The 20,268-nt window shown below is 42.6% G+C and overlaps 1 protein-coding gene across 6 annotated transcripts in view; it reads right to left on the bottom strand.

Annotated features, from left to right (window-relative positions):
- SDAD1 (SDA1 domain containing 1) overlaps positions 1-20,268 on the bottom strand; it is a 34,645-nt gene that overhangs the window by 13,605 nt on the left and 772 nt on the right. For 3 of the 6 annotated variants that reach the window (XM_043544780.1, XM_037896713.2, XM_043544781.1), the window contains exons 2-14: positions 17,959-18,063; positions 17,173-17,271; positions 16,571-16,681; positions 13,629-13,700; positions 13,429-13,529; positions 9,701-9,758; positions 8,131-8,205; positions 6,667-6,768; positions 5,770-5,839; positions 4,227-4,330; positions 2,824-2,881; positions 1,644-1,702; positions 34-110 (exon numbers count right to left, since the gene is read on the bottom strand). In XM_043544780.1, the coding sequence (XP_043400715.1) occupies positions 34-110; positions 1,644-1,702; positions 2,824-2,881; positions 4,227-4,330; positions 5,770-5,839; positions 6,667-6,768; positions 8,131-8,205; positions 9,701-9,758; positions 13,429-13,529; positions 13,629-13,700; positions 16,571-16,681; positions 17,173-17,271; positions 17,959-18,063 (1,091 nt within the window). Of the gene's footprint in view, positions 1-33; positions 111-1,643; positions 1,703-2,823; positions 2,882-4,226; positions 4,331-5,769; positions 5,840-6,666; positions 6,769-8,130; positions 8,206-9,700; positions 9,759-13,428; positions 13,530-13,628; positions 13,701-16,534; positions 16,682-17,172; positions 17,272-17,958; positions 18,064-20,268 lie in introns of all 6 variants that reach the window. The other 3 variants (XM_037896712.2, XM_037896711.2, XM_043544779.1) reach the window with 1 other exon arrangement.

Below are 20,268 nucleotides of genomic sequence, written 5' to 3'. Positions count from 1 at the left end.
CCAGACTGAGTTATCATGAACTTTCATACCTACCCTACAGTCATAACTTCCCCAGAATTCTTGTCAGTGACAAAGTTGTTGGCTATGGTCATTAATACTGACTGGATGATCTAGAAAGGAAAGTAGAGACAGATGAACACACATTCTTATTGGAGTTATACTCATTTGCATACAATGCCATATTCACAAAGGGCAAACTCACTCAAAGCTTGGGACTTGGCCCTTTAAGAGACATTCTAATCCATGGAGAATTTATGCGATACAAATCTTACTACAGGGAGGAAATGCGGCCTAGTGAATACAGCACTGAATGGGGATTCAGCAGACCCGGATCTGCCACTGGCCTGCTGAGTGACTTCAATCAAGTCACATCACTGCTCTGTGCCTCAGTTTCCCTGTCTGTAAAATGGGGGTAATGCTTCTGCCCTCCTTTGTAAAGCCATTTGGAGATTTACTTTGATTAAAAGTGATATATGGGAGCCAGTCTGTGACCCTAAGAGCATCCCAAGGCTAAATGGCAAGGAGCTCCAGACTCAGCTGGCCTGACCCACTCAGTATATCCCCATCCACTGTCGTCATGATATTTATCCAAAAAGTGGCATGTAATAAATCACTGAAAAACAACTAACTCACTGATCATTCACATTCTTGTGTGATGTATATACGGTTAACCTGCAAAGAGTTATCCAGAAATGTGTGACTAAAATGTGTTTTAACCAGGCATGTCAGGGGAAGTTGATAAATAGGTTTTTCGCGACAAATGAAAGGGACCAGCCCCACAAGACAGGTGTTGCCACGGACAGGGGGCTATTTACTGGTATGGGAGATTGCAGGAAAATCATTTGCAGTGTAAAAATTACAAGCAGGGGTGAAGCCAGCATAGTGTCTGCACCAGGCAGAATGGAGTCTACACCCTGCAGGGGAAAGAACCTCTCTCTTCAGAAGAGAACTTCAGAAGAACACATTTCAGAGGTTTACTAGACTATAAAAAGAGGGGGAGAACCCCTAAAGTTACCCTTCACCTGAACAGTCAAAGAAACAGAGCACTGTGGGCTCCGTGACTGAACCCTGGCTAAGAACCAGCCAGCCATGCAGGAAAACAACTGTGGTGAGACTCTTACTTTGAACAAACACAACGAGGAGTCCGGTGGCACCTTAAAGACTATCAGATTTATTTGGGCATCAGCTTTCATGGATAAAAAACCCACTTTACAGAAGCATAGGATTTAAGACACCCAGAGTTGCAAGGCAGGTGTTGACTGAACCCCCTACTGGCCTGGGTGAACCCCAAAGAGTCACAGGTATTCATTACATTTTTCTTTATGGAACATAAACCACAGAATAAGCACAAGTGTTCCCATTTTGAAAGATCAGCGTGTGCTTTTCAACCCCACCTGACACCAAGAGGATGTAATCTCAGAGGAACTGAGCAGACAACGGAGAAATCACTCCTTGCATTACTTTTCCCCCTACTTAAACAATACCCAGCATCCAACAACACTTCCAGCCTGTGAGTTTTAACACGATTGGGCAGGTTTTTTGTCTCTCTCAGCATAGCTCTGTCAACACGTTCAGCAGTTATATTTCCAGTGTTTGCACACAGTCTACTGTTTAATATGAATGAGATTTGGAAGGATCCTGACCTCTGGCGGCACCAGCTGATGAGACGCTTGCGCAGCAAAAAGAAGGATCTTGGTCACTTCTAGAAGAGTAGGAGAGAAAGAGAGAAAGGTTCCACAGTCAACAGACAGCCATTTCTGCTTTCAGAGGCTTATAAGTATCTCCGTGCATCACAACTTCTAATTCTGGGTCCCATCCTGCAGGAAGCTCAGCACCCTGAACTTCCATAGAGAATATGAAGGTCATTTGGAGCCTTGCAAAACCAGATCCTCTGGACCACTCGCTGTCACAATAACGCACGCAATCTGATACCACAAAGTTTATCCCAGGCCCTCAGCTGGCCACCTCTTTTTAACCACTGCATATGGGCTGGAGTGCACTTTGAAAAGTCTGCTCTAGAGCACTGGTTCTAAACCACGGGTACATGTACCCCTGAGGGTAGGCAGAGGTCTTCCAGGGGGTGCATCAACTCATCTAGATATTTGCCTAGTTTTACAACAGGCTCCATAAAAAGCACTCATAAAGTCAGTACAAACTAAAATTTCATGCAGAAAATGACTTGTTTATAGTGCTCTGTATACCATACACTGAAATGTAAGCACAAGATTTATATTCCAACTGACTTATTTTATAGTTATATGAGAAATGAGAAAGTAAGCCATTTTTCGGTAATAGAAATACAAAAGTGTCACAGGACACCATGTCTGATTTTGTAAGCAAGTAGTTTTTAAATGAGGCAAAACTTGGGGGCACACAAGACAAATCAGCGTCCTGAAAGGGGTACAGTAGTCTGGAAAGGTTGAGAGCCACTACTCTAGACTGAAATAGTGTTGCAACTTTAACTATGGTGCAGCAAGAGATACAAACTTTGCTAAACAATTACAGACAGCTTCTTGCAGCAGCTTGGTTTAACTCACAGAATTCAGGGGATCCATTCTAGTCTGTATTTAAAGAATTCTAGCTCCCACTTTCAGAAGTACGGGACACACCATTTCCGTAGCCCATAACAACACCTGGTAGCAAAACTGCATCTCTGTTCTTCACCCTCCTCCTTCCACGCCCTCCCTATTTGACAGGGCAAACTTGATTGTCCACCCTTTATCCTATAGCACCACTGCTCGAAACCGACTGCACACAGGGCAATATGGGAATGCAAAACCCAAAGGCAGGGAGAGGATACATGTTTTGTCGATGGTTGCTTACCTCTCTGATGGGGCTGCATGAACCGCTGCACAAAGGGATAGAAGTTAAAGAGAAAGAGCTGTGGGGAGGAAAGTTGATACTGGATTAAAAAACCCTGCCAGCGTTTCCTCCCTTATATCTGCCTGTCTAGACGGAGGGGCTGTGAAACATTCATAATCATTTTGTACAGACAATGGTATACACAGACTGCATTGGTGTTACTGGACAACGTGTTTGTAACAGAGAGTGGATTCTAAATGTGTTTTCCTGCTTTGGATTGGGGAGGGGGGGGTGTGTCGGGGGGGGGAAATACTGCAATGAGATGTTCAATATTTTCTTTAATAAAGTAAATACTGATCCCAATCCAAATCCCATTGAAGTCAATGGAAGGAAGGGATCCCATTGGCTTTCACGGACTTTGAATTGGGGCTGTCATGCAAGTGTCCCATTTTAGGTCTCCTGTAAGCACAAGAGGGTAACTGAGGAACGAGTGGGCATGGAAGCTAGTCTTCAAGAAGACTGTCAAAGGGGCACCTGTCAGGGGTGTGGCCTTCATCACATGGCCACGTACCCACTAGGCAATGGACCTGAACCCAAAACCATTGCACTTCAATATTGAACATTTAGGGTTTCATATAGTGTCTGTTGAATTCAAATTTTCAAGTCACTCAATTTTTCTTCTGTCACAGTCTGGAATGAAGAGACAGTCCCAGCAGAACCAGATGGCACGGGCCCTGGCTGGGCAGGTTCCCTCACACACTCAGTACCACCTGAGTTTGCCAACCCCCAGGACAGGCTGCAAGGCCCATCTTTTCTCCTGCGCCCACAGGGAGCTGGACAGACGGAGAAGTTGGAGGACTGTAGAAATTCTGTTTGTGGGGATTAATACAGTTCAGTTATACTCAAGTTGCTGTTAGGTGGGGAATTGCCAGAGTCCATTTATGATTGACAGTACTTTGAAGAGACTGCCAAAAGCATTCAGATCCCAGGATGGACACTCCTTTATGTAGTTATCATAAACCTCAGGGATTCCTGACCCACAGGTACTCGAACTAGGGGCTTGAAGGGGTTTCCATCATATACAGGGTTTACAGTTTGGTTCTATGGCTCTCAGCAACCCCACAATACACATTGTTCTAACACACCTGGCCTAGACTGTAAGGCACTTACTCTTACACTGCTGGCCCTCTCAGGCCAGCTAACAGTGCCAGACATGGAGTGGCGTGGTGCGATAGACCTAAATCCATTAGGAAATAAAATTAAGTCAAACTCATCTTCACTTACAACAACAAAGTCTCCAGTGGTGAAAGGCCAGAGCGTTAACCCACCGTGCCATCTTGATCACATTCAGACCCATTACTGCCTGACAAGCCTACTTCCGACATGAGAGCTCAAAACCCCAGTGCAGTTAACATGATGTGTACCTCGTGTATTCCAACTAGTCTAGAGATAAGGTCCATGAGCATCATCTTCACTTCAAATCGTTCCTTGGAGGTCTCGAGCTGCTTTAGGAGTTTCTCTGCAAAATCTGGAACCAACATGGAGTGTCAGCAAGAAGTAATAGCACTGGGGGTTCGAGGATGTCAGAGCAGGATGTGCGTCAGTGTCACATCCCAAGAGACTTCACAGAATAAAACAGAAACAGATCATTAGATAATCAGCTAGTAAGGCTCAGATAGCCTCACCCTGAGGATACACAAGGTGAATTGGTTACTGCATTAGATCAGCAAGAAGAAAAAACATGAATAAAGAAAAAAATTGCTCATAAAATTGGGAACAAGATAAACAAGCAAAACGGTAAATCAATGGGCTTGTCACAGGGTGGCTTGCTCCTTTAAGGGCCAAGAGGCCTGGGGCCAGCCAGCCCTGTTCAATCAACCCTGCCTATGCCATACTTAGCTGCTTCCCTGCCTAAGGGGGCTGGACTCACTGGGAGCGGGTGACAGCCTGAAACACCTGGGCCTGAAAGGGTGGAGAAAACTCAATTTGCAGGAGGAACCACAGGGAGCAAAGCTGGGCTCCTGTGTAAGGCCCTGAAGTTGGGTCTAGAAGGACTCCAGGGAAGCATCCTGGGTGCAACCAAGGAGGCCCTGTACCATCCTGTGGGTGGGCTATTTAAACAGGAAAAGAAAGCTGAGCAAGGAAAACAGGACTAGAAGCATCAAGCACAGCCTGCATGGAGCCTCTCTCAGTCCAGGAGACCAGCCTGGCCAGAGACTTTGCTCTGCAAACTAAGTTTGGGAGCTCTGAACCAAAGTCTCGAGATCTATTAAAATCAACTTACTGACGCCCAACTGGGGAATTCAAGCAGGGCACACCAGGCTGCCGGGGGGGCGCAGGGATGGCACATGCCTTTTACACAGCTCCATAGCTTTAAGGTTTTAGGGTCAATATTTAAAGCCAGTTAACATGCACTAAAAAGGAGGCTGAGTGGAGGCCTATCTGAAAAAAAACAAGTTCATGCTGTCCAGAGGGAAAGAGTACTATTAGACAAAAACAGACTAGAAATAAGGGGCAAATTTTTGAACGACTAAGTGATGAATGGTAATTAGTTTCCACTATTTCCCTCGGTTTCTCCAGGAAGTCTTTAAAGCAAGACTGGATAAAGATAAGCTTAGCTCGGACAGAAGTTACATACCAGAAGTTACCAGGTGAAGCTCTGTGGCCAGCGTTATGCAGGAAGTCAAGACTAGATGAGCACAACAGTGGTCCCATCTAGCCTTAAAATCTATGACTATTACTCCTAACTTGCAAGGTGCTGTGAGATTTAATCAACATTTGTGAAGTACTTTGAGATCTGGTGACGAAGTGTGGTATCTAAGCATTCCATATCACGCCCACGTTCAAACAGTGGAGCATAGGTGTCTCTCCCATTGCAGTTTTGCCTGAACATCAGTATCTTGGCTCGAACATGTATTAGAATTTCCAAGGCGCATGTATATCAATTGGCTTGGACACCACGCTTACCTTGGGGATCATGGATCAAATGAATAGCGGAGAAGTTAAACACCTCTGCCTTTTTCTTCTTCTTATGTTTCTGTAGGACAGCAAGAGACAAGGAGACACTTTTTCCTTTCCATGGAAGAGTTGCTCTAAGCTAATTTCAGACATTAGTTCTGGAAAAGTGCCATTTCACATTACCAGCTTTAAGAAGCATGTTTTGATTTTAAATAGTAAGGTTCATCAGCACTTTCAACATTTCCTGAGTTACATGTGGTTTTCAGCCATACGACTCTAGGCAAAGTCAATCCAAACTGCGTAATGAAAGCTCCACTCAAACTCTTGAAACATACCTCTAGCTATATAGATACTAGTTCCCAACCAGGCACTGGGCATGGGAAACAGCAGTTCAGAAAACATGCCACAATCGTGCCCTGACTTACAGTGTACCCCACACAAAAGGACTGAATGAGATGCAAATCAAGGCAGAACCTGGTCCACAATCTAACCTAGCAAAGTCTCTTTTCAACACGTTCTTCCACGTGAACATGAGTATGTCAAGCTGGCTGCTGCTAGAGCAGCAAAGGGAGCTTTGCTTAGAAGACATGACAAAGGGTAGCTGGCTAAAAAGGGACACAGGAGAGCACAAAAATCCAGGTCTTCAAGGGTCCCGGTGTATGAACCAATGAAGGAGAGAACCGGACGTAGATGACTATGGTCTCAAAATGGGAAAAAAGAAGAGCATGTCGTCTTTAGGCGTTTGATTAAGTTGAGCCCTGCATTGTTAGGGCTGACTGCTTTTAAAATCCTATTTAGCTTTACAAGTATTCAATTTACTACTGTTTCCCTTTCCACCAAGCCACCACTTGGATTCTGCAGCTAGTTCCATGGCGATGCCAAAATGTCCAACTGGGCTTCCCTTACCTTCAGAACCTTCATGGCTTTCTCCATCTTCTTCTTGTGTTTGGTGGTTTTCTTTCCGGTTGCATATCTCACCATGAGGTCTCTGGCTGTGGGCCCTTCATCCTTCAGAAAGGAACATCAGACAGAGCATGACTCAAGGGAATGAGGCTTCAAATAGGACATTGCAGCTGATTGAAAGCAACAACTGTCAGGGTCACACACCAGGTTTTCAAAAATAGGAAACCAATTCACTCTACCTCCAAATGTTTGCCATGTAGCCAGCCTGACATTCATTTCAATACTTAAAACTTTGACTTCATACAAGAGAACACATACACCAAGGTTTAGGACCAGGTAACAGCACGTCAATAAAGCAATACAACAGACATGGTACTAGTCCTTAGGCAATAGTAACGTATTATTCAACAATACCCAATTCATGAGTAATGCTTTAAAAGGATCTCAGTACAGATCAGATAAAGTAGCTGGGGGTGGGAGGATGGCTAGGGTAACAGCATCTATGTACTTGTCTGACCCCCATCACTAACCTCTGTGCACTCCCCACATATCAGTAAATTTATTCTCACACCACCACGCGAGATAAAGAAGTGCTATTTTCCCCATTTTGCAGATGAAGAACTGAGCCACAGAGAGATTAAGTGGTCACATGCAAAGTCTGCAGCAGAGTTTTAATTAAAAAAAAAAAAAAAAAAAAAACACACAAAAAACAAACACACAAAAAACAAACAACCCTGGTCTCCTGATTCCCAGTCCAGTTCCTCAATCACAAGTCTACATGAAGCCTCTGGTAATTCTTTACCTTCTAAACAATCACAGAGCTCAATCCCCAAATCCCCACTCAAGCACCTCAACAACTGACTTTAATTGGAGTTTGGCCAGTGGTCAACTACAAGACTGAACCTAAAAGCATCACACTCTTCCTGGAATAGTACTTTACAGTGTAAGCTCTTCAGGGCAGAGGCCACATCTGCTTTGTATCATCAGTGTGTAGTGCCCAGCATGTTGAGGGCACTACTAGAAACAACTACATTCTCACAGTCTGTAAGGGGAAAAAAAATTGTTTTTCCTACTAGCTCATTCTTATAATGCGGGTTATGACTTCCCATGCTGCCAGCAATGCAACCATCAGCCCGGGTACTACAAATGGGCCAGTCACTAAGTGGCCCTTAATGATTTTGAAAACGAAGGGGACTGTTTTCCTGATCTTCCCCTCAACGTGCAGGCGTCTTTCCCATTAACAATAACAGCACATGTCCTGAGGAGACTGAATCTCTCAAACTGATGGGCAAATTAACACACAATCCCGTCTATTCTTTCTGGCTGGTGGGGGGTGGGGGGGGAGACCAATCAACAAATGGGTGTAGGTGGCTGCATCCTGGATGGAGAAGATACACAATACCTACTGTAGATACTTGTTGCAGAGTTTGAGAAAGTGACAGCAGGAGAATTAGCCTCTGGACTAACCTCAGATTCTGAATCACTCTCTCTTTTCTCATCTTCATCTTTCCCAAGGAAGAATTTCAAACCAGCAACTAGTATCTGAAAAACATGGGCATTTGGGGGGATAGAAGGGGGAAGAATTAGTTTACAAGAGGCAAAGGTCCCCATGTTAGGTCACCAGTTGCTTATAACAAGAGATAGGAAATGGCGTAAAACGGACAGGCTGACTGAAAACACTAGACATGCAAAAAAACACTGTCAGTCTTTGTTGCCAGTCTTGCAACAGTGAAGCACTGGCATGCAACTGATCGAAGTGTAGCAGGACTTTCACAATGGCCCACGTGAACCTGTACTATTGCACGAGGGCTGCTTTACTAGCACAGGTATATCAGCAAAGCACCCCAGTGTGGATGGATCTTATTACCGGCTACACTGCTCATCAGCATAGTTTATTCTACCAACCCCTAAACAAGACAAGCTATGCCAGCACAACGGCATCAAAACCAGGAGCTGCGGCCAGCAGAGTTACGTCAGCCAAGGACGTGAAAAGGCGTGATCCTCGACTGACACAACTATAGCGTAGACACAACCTATTGTGCAAAGTCTGGTTTCCTGAGTTGCTAGTACAATTTTAGTTTTATTGCTCTGAGCAATTAGGCCATTCATGGTAACTTTGGCAGCAACTTTAGATCCTATGCTCAGTTTCACAAGCCTATGGTGGTTTTAAGAAATAGAGTATGGGCCTTTATCATATAACGAACCCACCCATGGCATCCTAGGCATTTCTAAAACCACCACCATTGCAGCATCCAGATACAGGGCTGTTTCTGGGAACGGGCAGCTGGGATACCAGTTATTTTCAGTGTTGGAGCTGAGAAAGCGCAACAGTGCCGATCAACGTGAGGCAATGCTCCCAAGAGTCCCTTTTGGCTAGCACTGCCCAGCGTGAGGGGGTATGGAATCTCACACCAGCCAGCAATAGCTAGGCTATTAACTTCTATCGCTGCAGCTCTGTGGGCAGAAGTGATAAATCTATTTCTCTACATCAGAAATAAATTGAGATGTGCTCCAGCTATTTGTAGCCAAAAGTTAATGAAACACCTTCGTGAATAATTACAGTAGAACCTCAGAGTTACAAACAGCAGAGTTATGAACACCAGATCTCATTTGGAACCAGAAGTACACAATCAGGCAGCAGCAGAGACCAAAAACAGAAAAAAGAAAATACAGTACAGTACTGCGTTAAATGTAAACTATTTAAAAAAATGGGAACGTTTAAAAAAGATTTGACACAGTAAATTGTTTCTGTGCTTGTTTCATTGAAATTAAGACAATTAAAAGCAGCATTTTTCTTCTGCATGGTAAAGTTTCAAAGCTGTGTTAAGACAATGTTCAGTTGTAAACTTTTGAAAGAACCACCATAACGTTTTGTTCAGAGTTAGGAACAACCTCCGTTCCCAAGGTGTTCATAACTCTGAGGTTCTACTGTATAGAAAGGAAGTTGCACAAATTGTCATTATATGACAGACAGACAGATATGGCAAAAACAGCTGAAGCAAAATATACTGGGCATTTCAGATCGATTTCCACCCACCTTTGTGACTTTGGAAAAGCAGGCTGTTGTGATAACATTGACTGTTTTGGCATCATTCCTGAAATAAGCAAAACATTAATGTACCTTCACCAAGAGGTTTGCTGATTTTAAAAAACATCATGGTAGATTTAATGCAAAGCAGATTCACTGGAAACAAATCCCACAATACTAGCTGCTTTCATCACACCATCAGCGATTTCAAATGCAAACCAAGAGATGATGTTTCTCCATGCCATTTGTTGTCATTTTTCCTACACGAAAATGATCAGGTCTAGATACCCAGAAGCATATATGCTTTATCTAAGTTTACACTGGAGAACACCACACAATTGCACTTTGACAACGAAGATGACTCCATAAAAGCAATGACAGGCCCCACAGTAAAAGATACTTCAAGTAATAAGACATTGCCTGTTAAAATTAAGTGCAGAGAGATTTGGCTTTCATTACAAAAGCTACTGGAAAGGTTTAACAGAAACAACCTCTAGGAGAGATTTATAAATTCTGTTGGCCCTGAACTGAATTTGAGCTGACTCTTAAATACCTATAAAGCTATTTAGCAATACTGCAAAAGCCCTGTCCTTAAAAGGGGAAGGTATGATGTAGGCAATCTCATCATACCATTCCCTCCAATGGCACATGGCCTATCTGCAACTGCTGGTAGCAAATATCCCTAACTGCTGGAGATGAGGCACGACATGGGGAGGGCTCTGAGTTACTACACAGAATTCTTTCCCAGGTGTCAGGCTGGTGAGTTTTGCCCACATGCTCAGGGTCTAACTGATCACCATATGTGGCATCAGGAAGTAATTTTCCCCCGGGTCAGATTGGCAGAGACCCTGGATGTTTTTCGCCTTCCTCTGCAGCTTGGGACACGGGTCACTTGCTGGGTTGAACTGGAGTAAATGGTGGATTCTCTGTAACTTGAAGTCTTAAATCATGATTTGAAAACTTCAGTCATTCAGCCAGAGGAGTGGGTGGGTGAGGTTCTGTGGCCCAAGTAGATGATCATGATGGTCCATTCTGGCCTTAAAGCCTATGAGTCTATAAGTAAGATGGTCATCTATATATTTTAAGTTTTCCCAGTTTTTACTCTATTGGAATATTTCTTTCCCCTCCATTGTACCAGAGGCATTATTACGCTGCTGTTCTAGAGCTGGCAGACCCATTGTGGCCGTGCCTGACTTATCTGCCTGCCTGTCCAACAGATTCATGGTATATCCAAGATCAGCCCATGAACAAAGCTCCTGAAGCCCAAACACGCTCTGCCAATGCGCCTCATGCACCAGCTGTTATCTCTCCTTTCTGTAAAAGGAGTCCTGCCACACACAGTCAGGCTGAACTCCTGCTGAAGTCCCTAGGAATTCTGCCTGGAATAAGGAAAGAAGGGCTGTGCAAACCACCCCTGCAGAACACTGGGGAGATCCCAAAGAGGCAGAAAATGCTCAAAAGGAGCAGTATTTCTCATCTGTACAGTTCATTCCCATGGCAGGACCAGGAGGTTAAAAGGGGGTACGAGTTAGGTGACAACTCCCCCCCGACCGACCGACACACACTTAGGGATAATTAAAACCTAAAACAATGGGCAAATGAAGATCTTCCCTTGCTATTCCTCACTGTGAAACATCTGCTGAGAGCAGCAGCACCAGAGCTAAGGCAGCAGTGGAATCAGTAAACATCTGTGTAACTCCATTAACACTCAAAGTTCTGTTTTTCTTCTAATACATCGCCATCTTGGAGCTTACTCCGCCTCCTGCTTATTCAAAACAGCGCTTGCTTTTACTCCGGAAAACCAACTCACAACTAAAAACATTAATTCACCAAGCACGTAGCATCAATGTACAGGCTTCTTTTCAAATCCTAACCATGCAAATCCTATTTCTTCTCTTGAAGTACATCTACACTTGCAGCAGCGTGTAGAATACAGACAGCGCACACCTGGCTAGCACGGGTGTAAATATCAATGTCGCTGGGGAGACACTGCTTAGGCAAGTAGAGTACAAAACACGCCAGAAACTTTGGGAAATACCCTACACATCTCTCGACACACCCAAGCAGTGCCTCCCAGGTCTACACTGATATTTTTTAGCAGCGTAGTGTCCCGCTACCTCCTCCCTGCCGGCGCCTTTCCCCACTGCATGGAGCTACATGCACTATACACACTGCCGCAAATGTACCCAAGGGCTTGGACATCAGCCATAGTTGGACTTCACGACTTACTATACAGCAGAACTATATTCAAGATTTAATGCATCAATAGAGAGGCTCAAGAAAGCATGTGTATGTATAGGTTTTGGTTGATGGTTTGAAGTATACTTGTTTATTGTTCTTAAAAGGAAAACATCTAAGATTCTTCCTATGCACCTTCTCCTGCAAAGTCTGTCAGTCATTTCTGCCCTTCTAGACTGTGTTCTACAAAACACAGTACAACCACACTACAAATGGATTGCCCCAGGGTGCACTGATTTAAAATCAAAGCGATTAAAATCTGTGATTAAAATCATGACTGAGATCAGCAAGTGGAAAACCTTGATTTAAATAAACAATTTTAAACTTGTTTTGCATTTGTACCTTTTTGTTATTTTCCAAAAGAGGGATAGCTCAGTGGTTTGAGCATTGGCCTGCTAAACCCAGGGTTGTGAGTTCAATCCTTGAGTGGGCCATTTAGGGATCTGGGGCAAAAATTGGGGATTGGTCCTGTTTCAAGCAGGGGGTTGGACTAGATGACCTCCTGAGGTCCCTTCCAAACCTAACTTATGATTTTTAAAAAAAGATTGATTCTTATTGGTTGGGAACCATTAAAACAGGTTGATTTGCAGCAAAATATATCCTTTACATCACACTTGATGCTTCTTTTTTCTAACCAGGAAGATGCACTACCTCTATACACATTTATTTAAACAATTATATTGCTTAAAATACATGTATTCAGATTCTTAATTTTTACATTTTCTGTTATGTTAGAAAGCAACAAATAACATTTCTTATTTATTAGATGATTGTTTTTTGCTTATGATTTGTGTAAGATCTATTTGGATGGAAATTCAAAAATCAATTAAAATGCACAAAAACAGCATTTTAAGATGTTTTTCGTTTGTTAAAGCTATCTTAAACATGCTGGATACAAAAGGAAAAAAGTTTATCAAAACATGTTTTGCATTTAAAACTAACTGACTTATTAAACTAAAGAAGTATTATCTGTAGTTAGCGAACTGAATTGATTTCCACCATGTCTCTCAAGATTTTAGAACTAGGAGATCTCATCCTCTCCCACTTAATTTTTATTCATAGATTGGAAGAGGAAAACAAGCTTTTCTGCTTTTTCAACTCCCAATTTGTTTTCTACCTATGAATAAAATAGTCATTGACCTGAACTAGCTGAATAAACTGAAACGAAGAAAATATTCTCTCAGTACATGCAATAGAGGCTACTGCTGTGAAAAGCTGAGTTAGCCCTTCAACAAACTCTGGTTTCAGGTACTTAGCCAGTGACTTCCACCAGTGCAGTGGTCTGATTTTCTTTAGAATTAGGCAGCAAAGATGTACTTCTTAATATTATTATTTTTTTGTGTTTAGTTTAAATGATTGTAATAGATTACAGTACGTTTAGGCCTTAACAAAAGTTGTCCATTTCAAATTTAAATAAAGTATTTTTTTAAAATCAGATTTTTACCCATCCTGGGTTTCCCCAGAATAATCGAGAACCAATTCTGTGCAATCAAACTCACCAAATATTCCTTCTATATAGTTCGATCATCACATCCAGAGATATCTTGGCTGCAGTAGGGTTGCTGTCTCTTAACATAGTATACATGAAGTTCTGCAGTGCCTTAAGAAGAAGAAATTGGGAAAATTATGAGCGAGTTTGAAAAAGTTTTCATAATAAAAAACATTCATTCAAAGTAAACCTGGAAGCCAGCATACTTACTGTATTCACTTTATTGTTCTTGTGTTTAGCATTTATATTCTTGATGTCTGTCACAATGTGAGTATATAAAGTCTGTAAACAAACAGTGACATGCACGGTAAAGTGAAGTATTTACACTCTGCAGCCTACAAAGTTAATTCCCTAAAGCCCATTAGTACTACCATGCAAGGAGAGCGCCAGTCACTATGGCAAAGAAGTTTTTTCCAAAGCCACAGTTGGGAGAGAGAGAAAAAAAAAAGTCATTGGCCCCAATCCTACACAAAGATTTATTCATGTGTTTAACTTCACACATGGCAAATGGTCCTGCTAACTTCAATAGGGCTACTCACGGCACACAGAGGGGATGCTACAAGGGGATGTTAGTGTGGAATAAACTAGGGTGTGACTTGAAAGAACAATAGCTATGCTGCACTAGTCTCCCGTGTGGACCCTCCTATTTTGCACTGAGTGATTTTTTGCACTTAAGCTTAATCCATTTCCAAAGTGAAGTAACGGTCTGATGAACAGTGAGTGGGTGGCAAGTTGGGTTATAAATCTACAGTGCACAAGCCTGCCACACACTATCGCTGCAGACCCTGCTACCACATCCTACAAGTCCCGTAGGGCACTTTCATCTAGTCCTGTTTCAAAGCAGAGCAGGTCAATGCGCACTAGGGAACTTTTCATGTGTGGTAGCAGGGTCCACACAGACAGCACACTAATGCAATGTAGATTTACACCCTAGCTTGCGGCATACGGTTCATCTAGACAACCCCCAAGATAAACTACAAAAGGAGAAGAAGAGCATTCACATGGGGAGTTAATGTGGAATACCTATTCTGCACAATTTCCTTATGTAGACAAGACCACAGTCTTTGCAGAATAAAAACCATAGAGAATTGAACAACATCAAATATAGCTGTAATTTAAAAAAAAAAGAAAAACTTGTATTGCTGAAATTTCTTTTGCAAATTCAGCTAAGTTTTGACTGTTCTGTTTGACTGATTGTTGTAGCAAGTTTGATTCCAGTCAATTCTATTTTCAGTTAGTGATAAATCTTTCTGCAACAAAGAAGGCATTTAACTATGTTTATGCCCAGCAGCGCTTTTCATTTACAAGTTTCCCTAAAGAACTCAGGAGTTCCTGTTTGGGTGCTGCACCTACAACAGAAAAGGCCTCAGTGAATAGGACTGTCTATCTCATAACTTTAGGAGTAAACTCCTGAATTCCATTCCAGAAATTAGTATCATGTAGGCATGTAGAACACATTCTAACTTATGCCTAGACAATTACCCACAGTATCTCCAAGAGAGGTCAGATATGCTGATTTTTAAATCAACGTAATTATGTTTATTCCTAGTACACCTACGACACGCTGTAGCCCACATTCACCACTTTTATATGGTTATGTTATATTTTGTACAAAGTATGCCTTGTGCAGTATCATTTGAAAACTCAATCTGCTGAATATTATGATTCTGTTGAAATGTGTGCAACAACACTCGCATGTAAAATTACGATGGTTACTGAAACATGTTGGAGTTCTGGGTAACGTCCACAACTCAATTTCTCAGAGACAAAGACACCCTAGCATGCCAGCAAAGTGCTAACGAGTCATCACCAGCTTGATTGGACATTCTCCAGAAAGGAGGGGGTGGTGAGGAGTTGCAAACAAGAAATTTACAATTCATCCAAAGGACAGTTTGGCGCTCACGTACACAATGGAACTGCCTGTCCCTATGATCCAGCAAGGATGTTTCCAGCACAAAGGGCTACGGTGTAAGAAGGAGGCGAGGGGGAATGTCCCTAGCCACCTCTCTCCTCCTTCCATCTCTCTGCTCATGACAGCAACGACTCTCAGAGAACTGAACAAAGTGCGGGGAGGCAGGGGGGACCCAGCCTGGAAATGCATTGAAACTCACAGTGAGACACATCTTTTGCTTTTAAGCTTATTAGCCTTAGTAAAATTTAGGAATTAGCTTGCGTGTTTATCTGTTTATTTCTTTTGTAACCAATTCTGACTTCTATAGCTTATCACTTAAGATCTATCTTTCTCTAGTTAATAAACTTCTTTTATTGTTTTATCTAAACCAGTGTGTTTCGGTAGAAGTGCTTGGGAATCTCTACTTAGGTCAATAAGCCTGGTGCATACTTATTACCCCTTGGTTGGAATGACGAACTATCTATGAACTTGTGCTGTCCAGTGGGCTACTGAGCAGTATGAGACGTACACTTCTGGGGAGCAAGGCTGGAGCTGAGGGATATGTGGGTGCCTCTCTGTATGTAATTCATGGCTGGCTAAGCATAGCAGTCATGTACTCAGCTAGGAGTGACTTTGCCTGTTGGTGGCTGAGAATGAACAGAGCCTGGAGGGATTACTGTTCCTCAGCAAAGCAGTGTAAAAGGGATCCCAGGCTGGAGAGCTAAGAGGATACAGCAGTCCAGCGGTTCAGATCGCACCCTGGGGAATGTCCCAACACCATCATCGGAATGATTTTTCCACTAAATCTTAAATGAGTGGCACATGAGCCCACACAAGGAGTTACAGCTGCTCAGGCCCCAGGAAGTCAGGGACACCAGAAAATACTCAGAACTTCTAGGAACCAAGCCCATAACCCTCAATGAACGGCCAATCCCCACCCCAGCCTTTTGAGGTCTCGATTTCATCTCACCTTTCAGGTTTCTAAAGCTGGCCCTTTCATACTCATTGTATTTATCCCTGAGTGTCCATCTCCATAATAGTTGGTCACAGGCACATCAAACAGCTAAAAGCCCAAATACACTAAAATCTTCGCTACTGGAACCAACAGAACTACAATAGGATTATATATTTAGCTACCGGGAAGACCAAACAGGCTGTCTGGTACTGCTGAATTACTTGTGTTTCCCTCTCATAAGAGAGGGGAAAACATTAACAAGAGGCTCACCAAGGACATAAAACCAATTCTTATTCTGCAGCTTACTTTCCGTAGAAGTTTATCATGGCAGCGCAGGAGTTCAAAGAAGAGTTCCAGCAAACTTGTAGGGTTTATTAGATTCTTGTTTCTTAATAAGATCAGAGCTTTGCAAAATGTCTGCAACAAAGAAGTGACCAGAATCACAATTTGAAAATGACTGAGACAAGAGCATTTATTATTCATCTACAAAGAAAAAGAGTCAGGCCCAAATCCTTTTCAGACTTTTACACATGCTTAATTTTACACCCGACAAGTAGTTCCAGCGAAGTCAACAAGACTGTTCACAGTAAATTAAGCATGTGTATTAGTCTTTGAAGGATCAGGGTAAAGATGTGCTCCTGGAGCCCAGAGTGGCTAACTCTGTGGTGGTCCTCAAAACCAGGGTACCACTTCTCTACCAAACTGACCACTCTGGCCTTGATTTTTGGATGCCCAATTTGAGGCATCTTGAAGGAGTCCGACTTTCAGAAAGCTGGACACTGAAAAACTGAGGCACACAAAATTAATAGTCACTTTGGACAATGCAAGTCCTTGCTTATACTGTAAAATAAAATTCTGTACAGAATCCTCTTAAAGACCTTAGCAATAAATATCAGTGTCAGATTTACCATTCGAAGATCTGCATCCAAAACGGTGTGATTGTAAGAAAGCAGTTCTTTCAGCTGCTGTGGAAAATCAACAAGATGTTCTGGATAGCAGTGCCCAACCTGTTTAAAAAAACAAAATCTTTATTGAAGTCCCTATAATAAACTCTAACAGCGTAACAATGGTATATTTGCCTGAGAGGTGAATCTGACTCCGTAAAAATATACCCCTTAATCAAATATACATTAAATGACGACTAACTTTTTCAAATTTTGTTGATGTGCAATATATCTTTGAATGCTGAAGTTTCTATCATATTAACTTCCTACATAAAAGCTCACTTCTTTATTAAAGAATTAAGAGTGCTGTAAAATCTGCATTTAAAGGTGATCTCGAACACCCATTCCAAAAATAAGATAATTCTGAGTAACAAGTTCTATTTGGCACCACTATGATGTTCCACAATCATTCTGAAGCAACGCACCTATTAAAAATTCTGCTGAAGCAATGTAGTCTGTCAAATGGGGCACAACTGGGTTATTGTTTGTTTGTTTTTTAAATAAACAGTTCAGTTTTTAAAATGTTTTGTTTTTACCATTTTATACTGTAAACCACAAAAAGCAACACTGGAGAATGGAAATTTTAAAAAATATATTGTTAAAATCTTTTCATCTGTTATTTGTCACCTGCTCCTAGCTATATGGGCCATTTGCATATAGCTTACAATTATTTCATTGTGGGGAAAGGTTTTGCAGGTCACCTTTTAATAGTTCAATTTGTTTGTTTTTCCTAGAATTACAGAATTTTACCTGTGCTAAGAAGATCACCAATTCAGCCAGCTCCTTACTGGGCTTATCAGGCTGGAGTTTGAAAATCTCCACATTGGACTGGTAGTGACGATACTGCTGGAGAAACTGAAACACAAATATGCCATTTCACTCTTAGTTGTCATTACTGGATACGATAGCTTCTCAATATCAAGAGATCTAAGGCCCCCATTCTGCTCCACCTGAAAACAGCAGCAAAACTCTCAGTGACTTCAGTGGTACAGGATCAGGCCCATAGAAACCCACTCATGTCAGAAAATCCCCCCCAAAATGGCATTCTTTTTAGCATATGCGCAACATGCCTCAGGTGGCATGTGACCAGGATTCATCTGCTGGTTGGATCATTAGCTTCCCCAGCTTGGCCAGGGTACTGAAGGGGAGTGGACGTGAACACTGCTCCATGCCCCCTGAAATGGCACTGAGTCCCTTTAAATATATAATTATATTTTCCCTGCGACATTCAAGCCAAGCAGCTTTTGATGATACATCTCAGGCGTCTCAGGGATGTGACTTTAACAGCTTATCCATGTGAGATGGGAGTAAGTCTCTTATTAGGGTGATATATTAATATTTACAGTGGGGCACAGAGGCACCAATCAAAATTAGGTTACCGTTCTGCTAGAAACTGTGTGGACCCCCAGGCCCTGACCTTGCAAAGATTTTATGCACTGTGAGTAGTCAAGCACAGGCTTAAGTCTTTGCAGGACTGCGGAGCAGCAGAGCACAGTCCCTGTCCAGAAGAGTATGCATCAGAAGCTGATAAAGCACAAATAGCTGCAGTGAAGGTATAATGTATTCACATTGCCTACAGGCAGGAGGGAGACCGGTGTTGCATAATGCCACTTTAAACAATCATCCTGAGAATTCCTGAGGTTTAAAATTCTGGTTGCAACTCAACCTCTAACCACAGGGGAGATGAAACAGCAAGGAAGGTATCCAGACCTATTGACCATATGTACATTGTGAGAATGGCTGTGTTTAACATCAAGGATCAAACAGAACAGTTCCCCTGCGCCAAAGTTAATGTTCAACATGATTATCCCAATGGCAGAGACACTATCTTGGACCATGCATATGCCAGCAGAGTAACAGTCTTTAACACCCATTGAGAGAGTAGAAATATATTTACAGTTTCTCTTCTTGTGCATCTGACAACACTTAGAGCTTATCTACACTACCGCTTAAGTCGATGTAACTTACCTCGCTCAGGGGTGTGAAAAAGCCAGCCCCCTGAGCGACACAAATGCCATCCACCTAAGTGCTAGCCACACCAGTGCTAAGTCAGCAGGAGATGCTCTCCTGCCAACAACATCGCTTCCGCCTCTGTGGAGGTGGAGTAACTATGCCAACGAGAGAGCGCTCTCCTATCGGCATAGCACATCTTCACCAGACATGGTGCAGCTGTGCCGATGTAGCAGGGTAATGCAGACTACCCCTAAGTGTCTTGCCAGTGTTGATGTCTCCCCTATCGTCCATTAGTTTCAGATGTCTGGGTAGGACTTTCAGTAGCAAAAGGGGAGTTTTTATTTTAAAAAGGAATAGGTAATTGTAAGACTACAAGAACTGGTAAGGGGACTCAGGGCTAGCATAAAGTTACTTCTAGCTTTTTTAAGAAGCTAAAAAGATGGCAAGACGGCAGTTTCAGGGTTCACCAATGCTTGTACAACAACTCTGAATAAGGTGCAATAGCCGTTCCTTAATACTTCCATGAGTACACAAGCCCTAAGGCAACTTTTCAAGTCTCTCCTAGGCATTGATCTTCACACAAAAGTTGTACCATATTAACTATACTGGTAGAGACTTCGCAGTAGAACTGCCGGTCACCCCTATGGATGCAGTTACATTAGTATAGCAGTGCTTTATAATGGCATAGCTATTCCCGTACAGGGAGACAAATAAATCACACAAGCATAAGGCACCTTTATACTGGTATAACTATATCGGTAAAAAGATAACCCCTAACTAAAATAGTTAAATTGCTAGCAAAAGGTGTCTAGACTAGGGCTACGGCCCTGGCTCAGCTTGATGCTTTAGCACATGCCTAACTTGAAGCACGTAAAGTCACATTGAGTTTAAGGGGTTCAGCCCCATGTGAGAAGGAAAAGGAGTTTTGCCTTATATGCCACCATCTCTAGTGAAAGCAGCTATATCTTAACGGGGGAAAGGGGCGTTTTTACATCAAAACACCTAACTCCAGGCAGCGCAGACCAGGCACCTGCATGTAGCCAGCCGAGCTGAGAAGCACAGTGCCTCGTCGCCACTAGGATCTCACTCCCCTCTTCGTCCAACTAG

Source organism: Chelonia mydas, chromosome 4, assembly GCF_015237465.2.
Source record: "Chelonia mydas isolate rCheMyd1 chromosome 4, rCheMyd1.pri.v2, whole genome shotgun sequence".
Classification (NCBI taxonomy): domain Eukaryota; kingdom Metazoa; phylum Chordata; order Testudines; family Cheloniidae; genus Chelonia; species Chelonia mydas.
The sequence above is the reverse complement of the archived record's forward strand: the minus strand, read 5'-3'. Positions and strand labels throughout refer to the sequence as shown.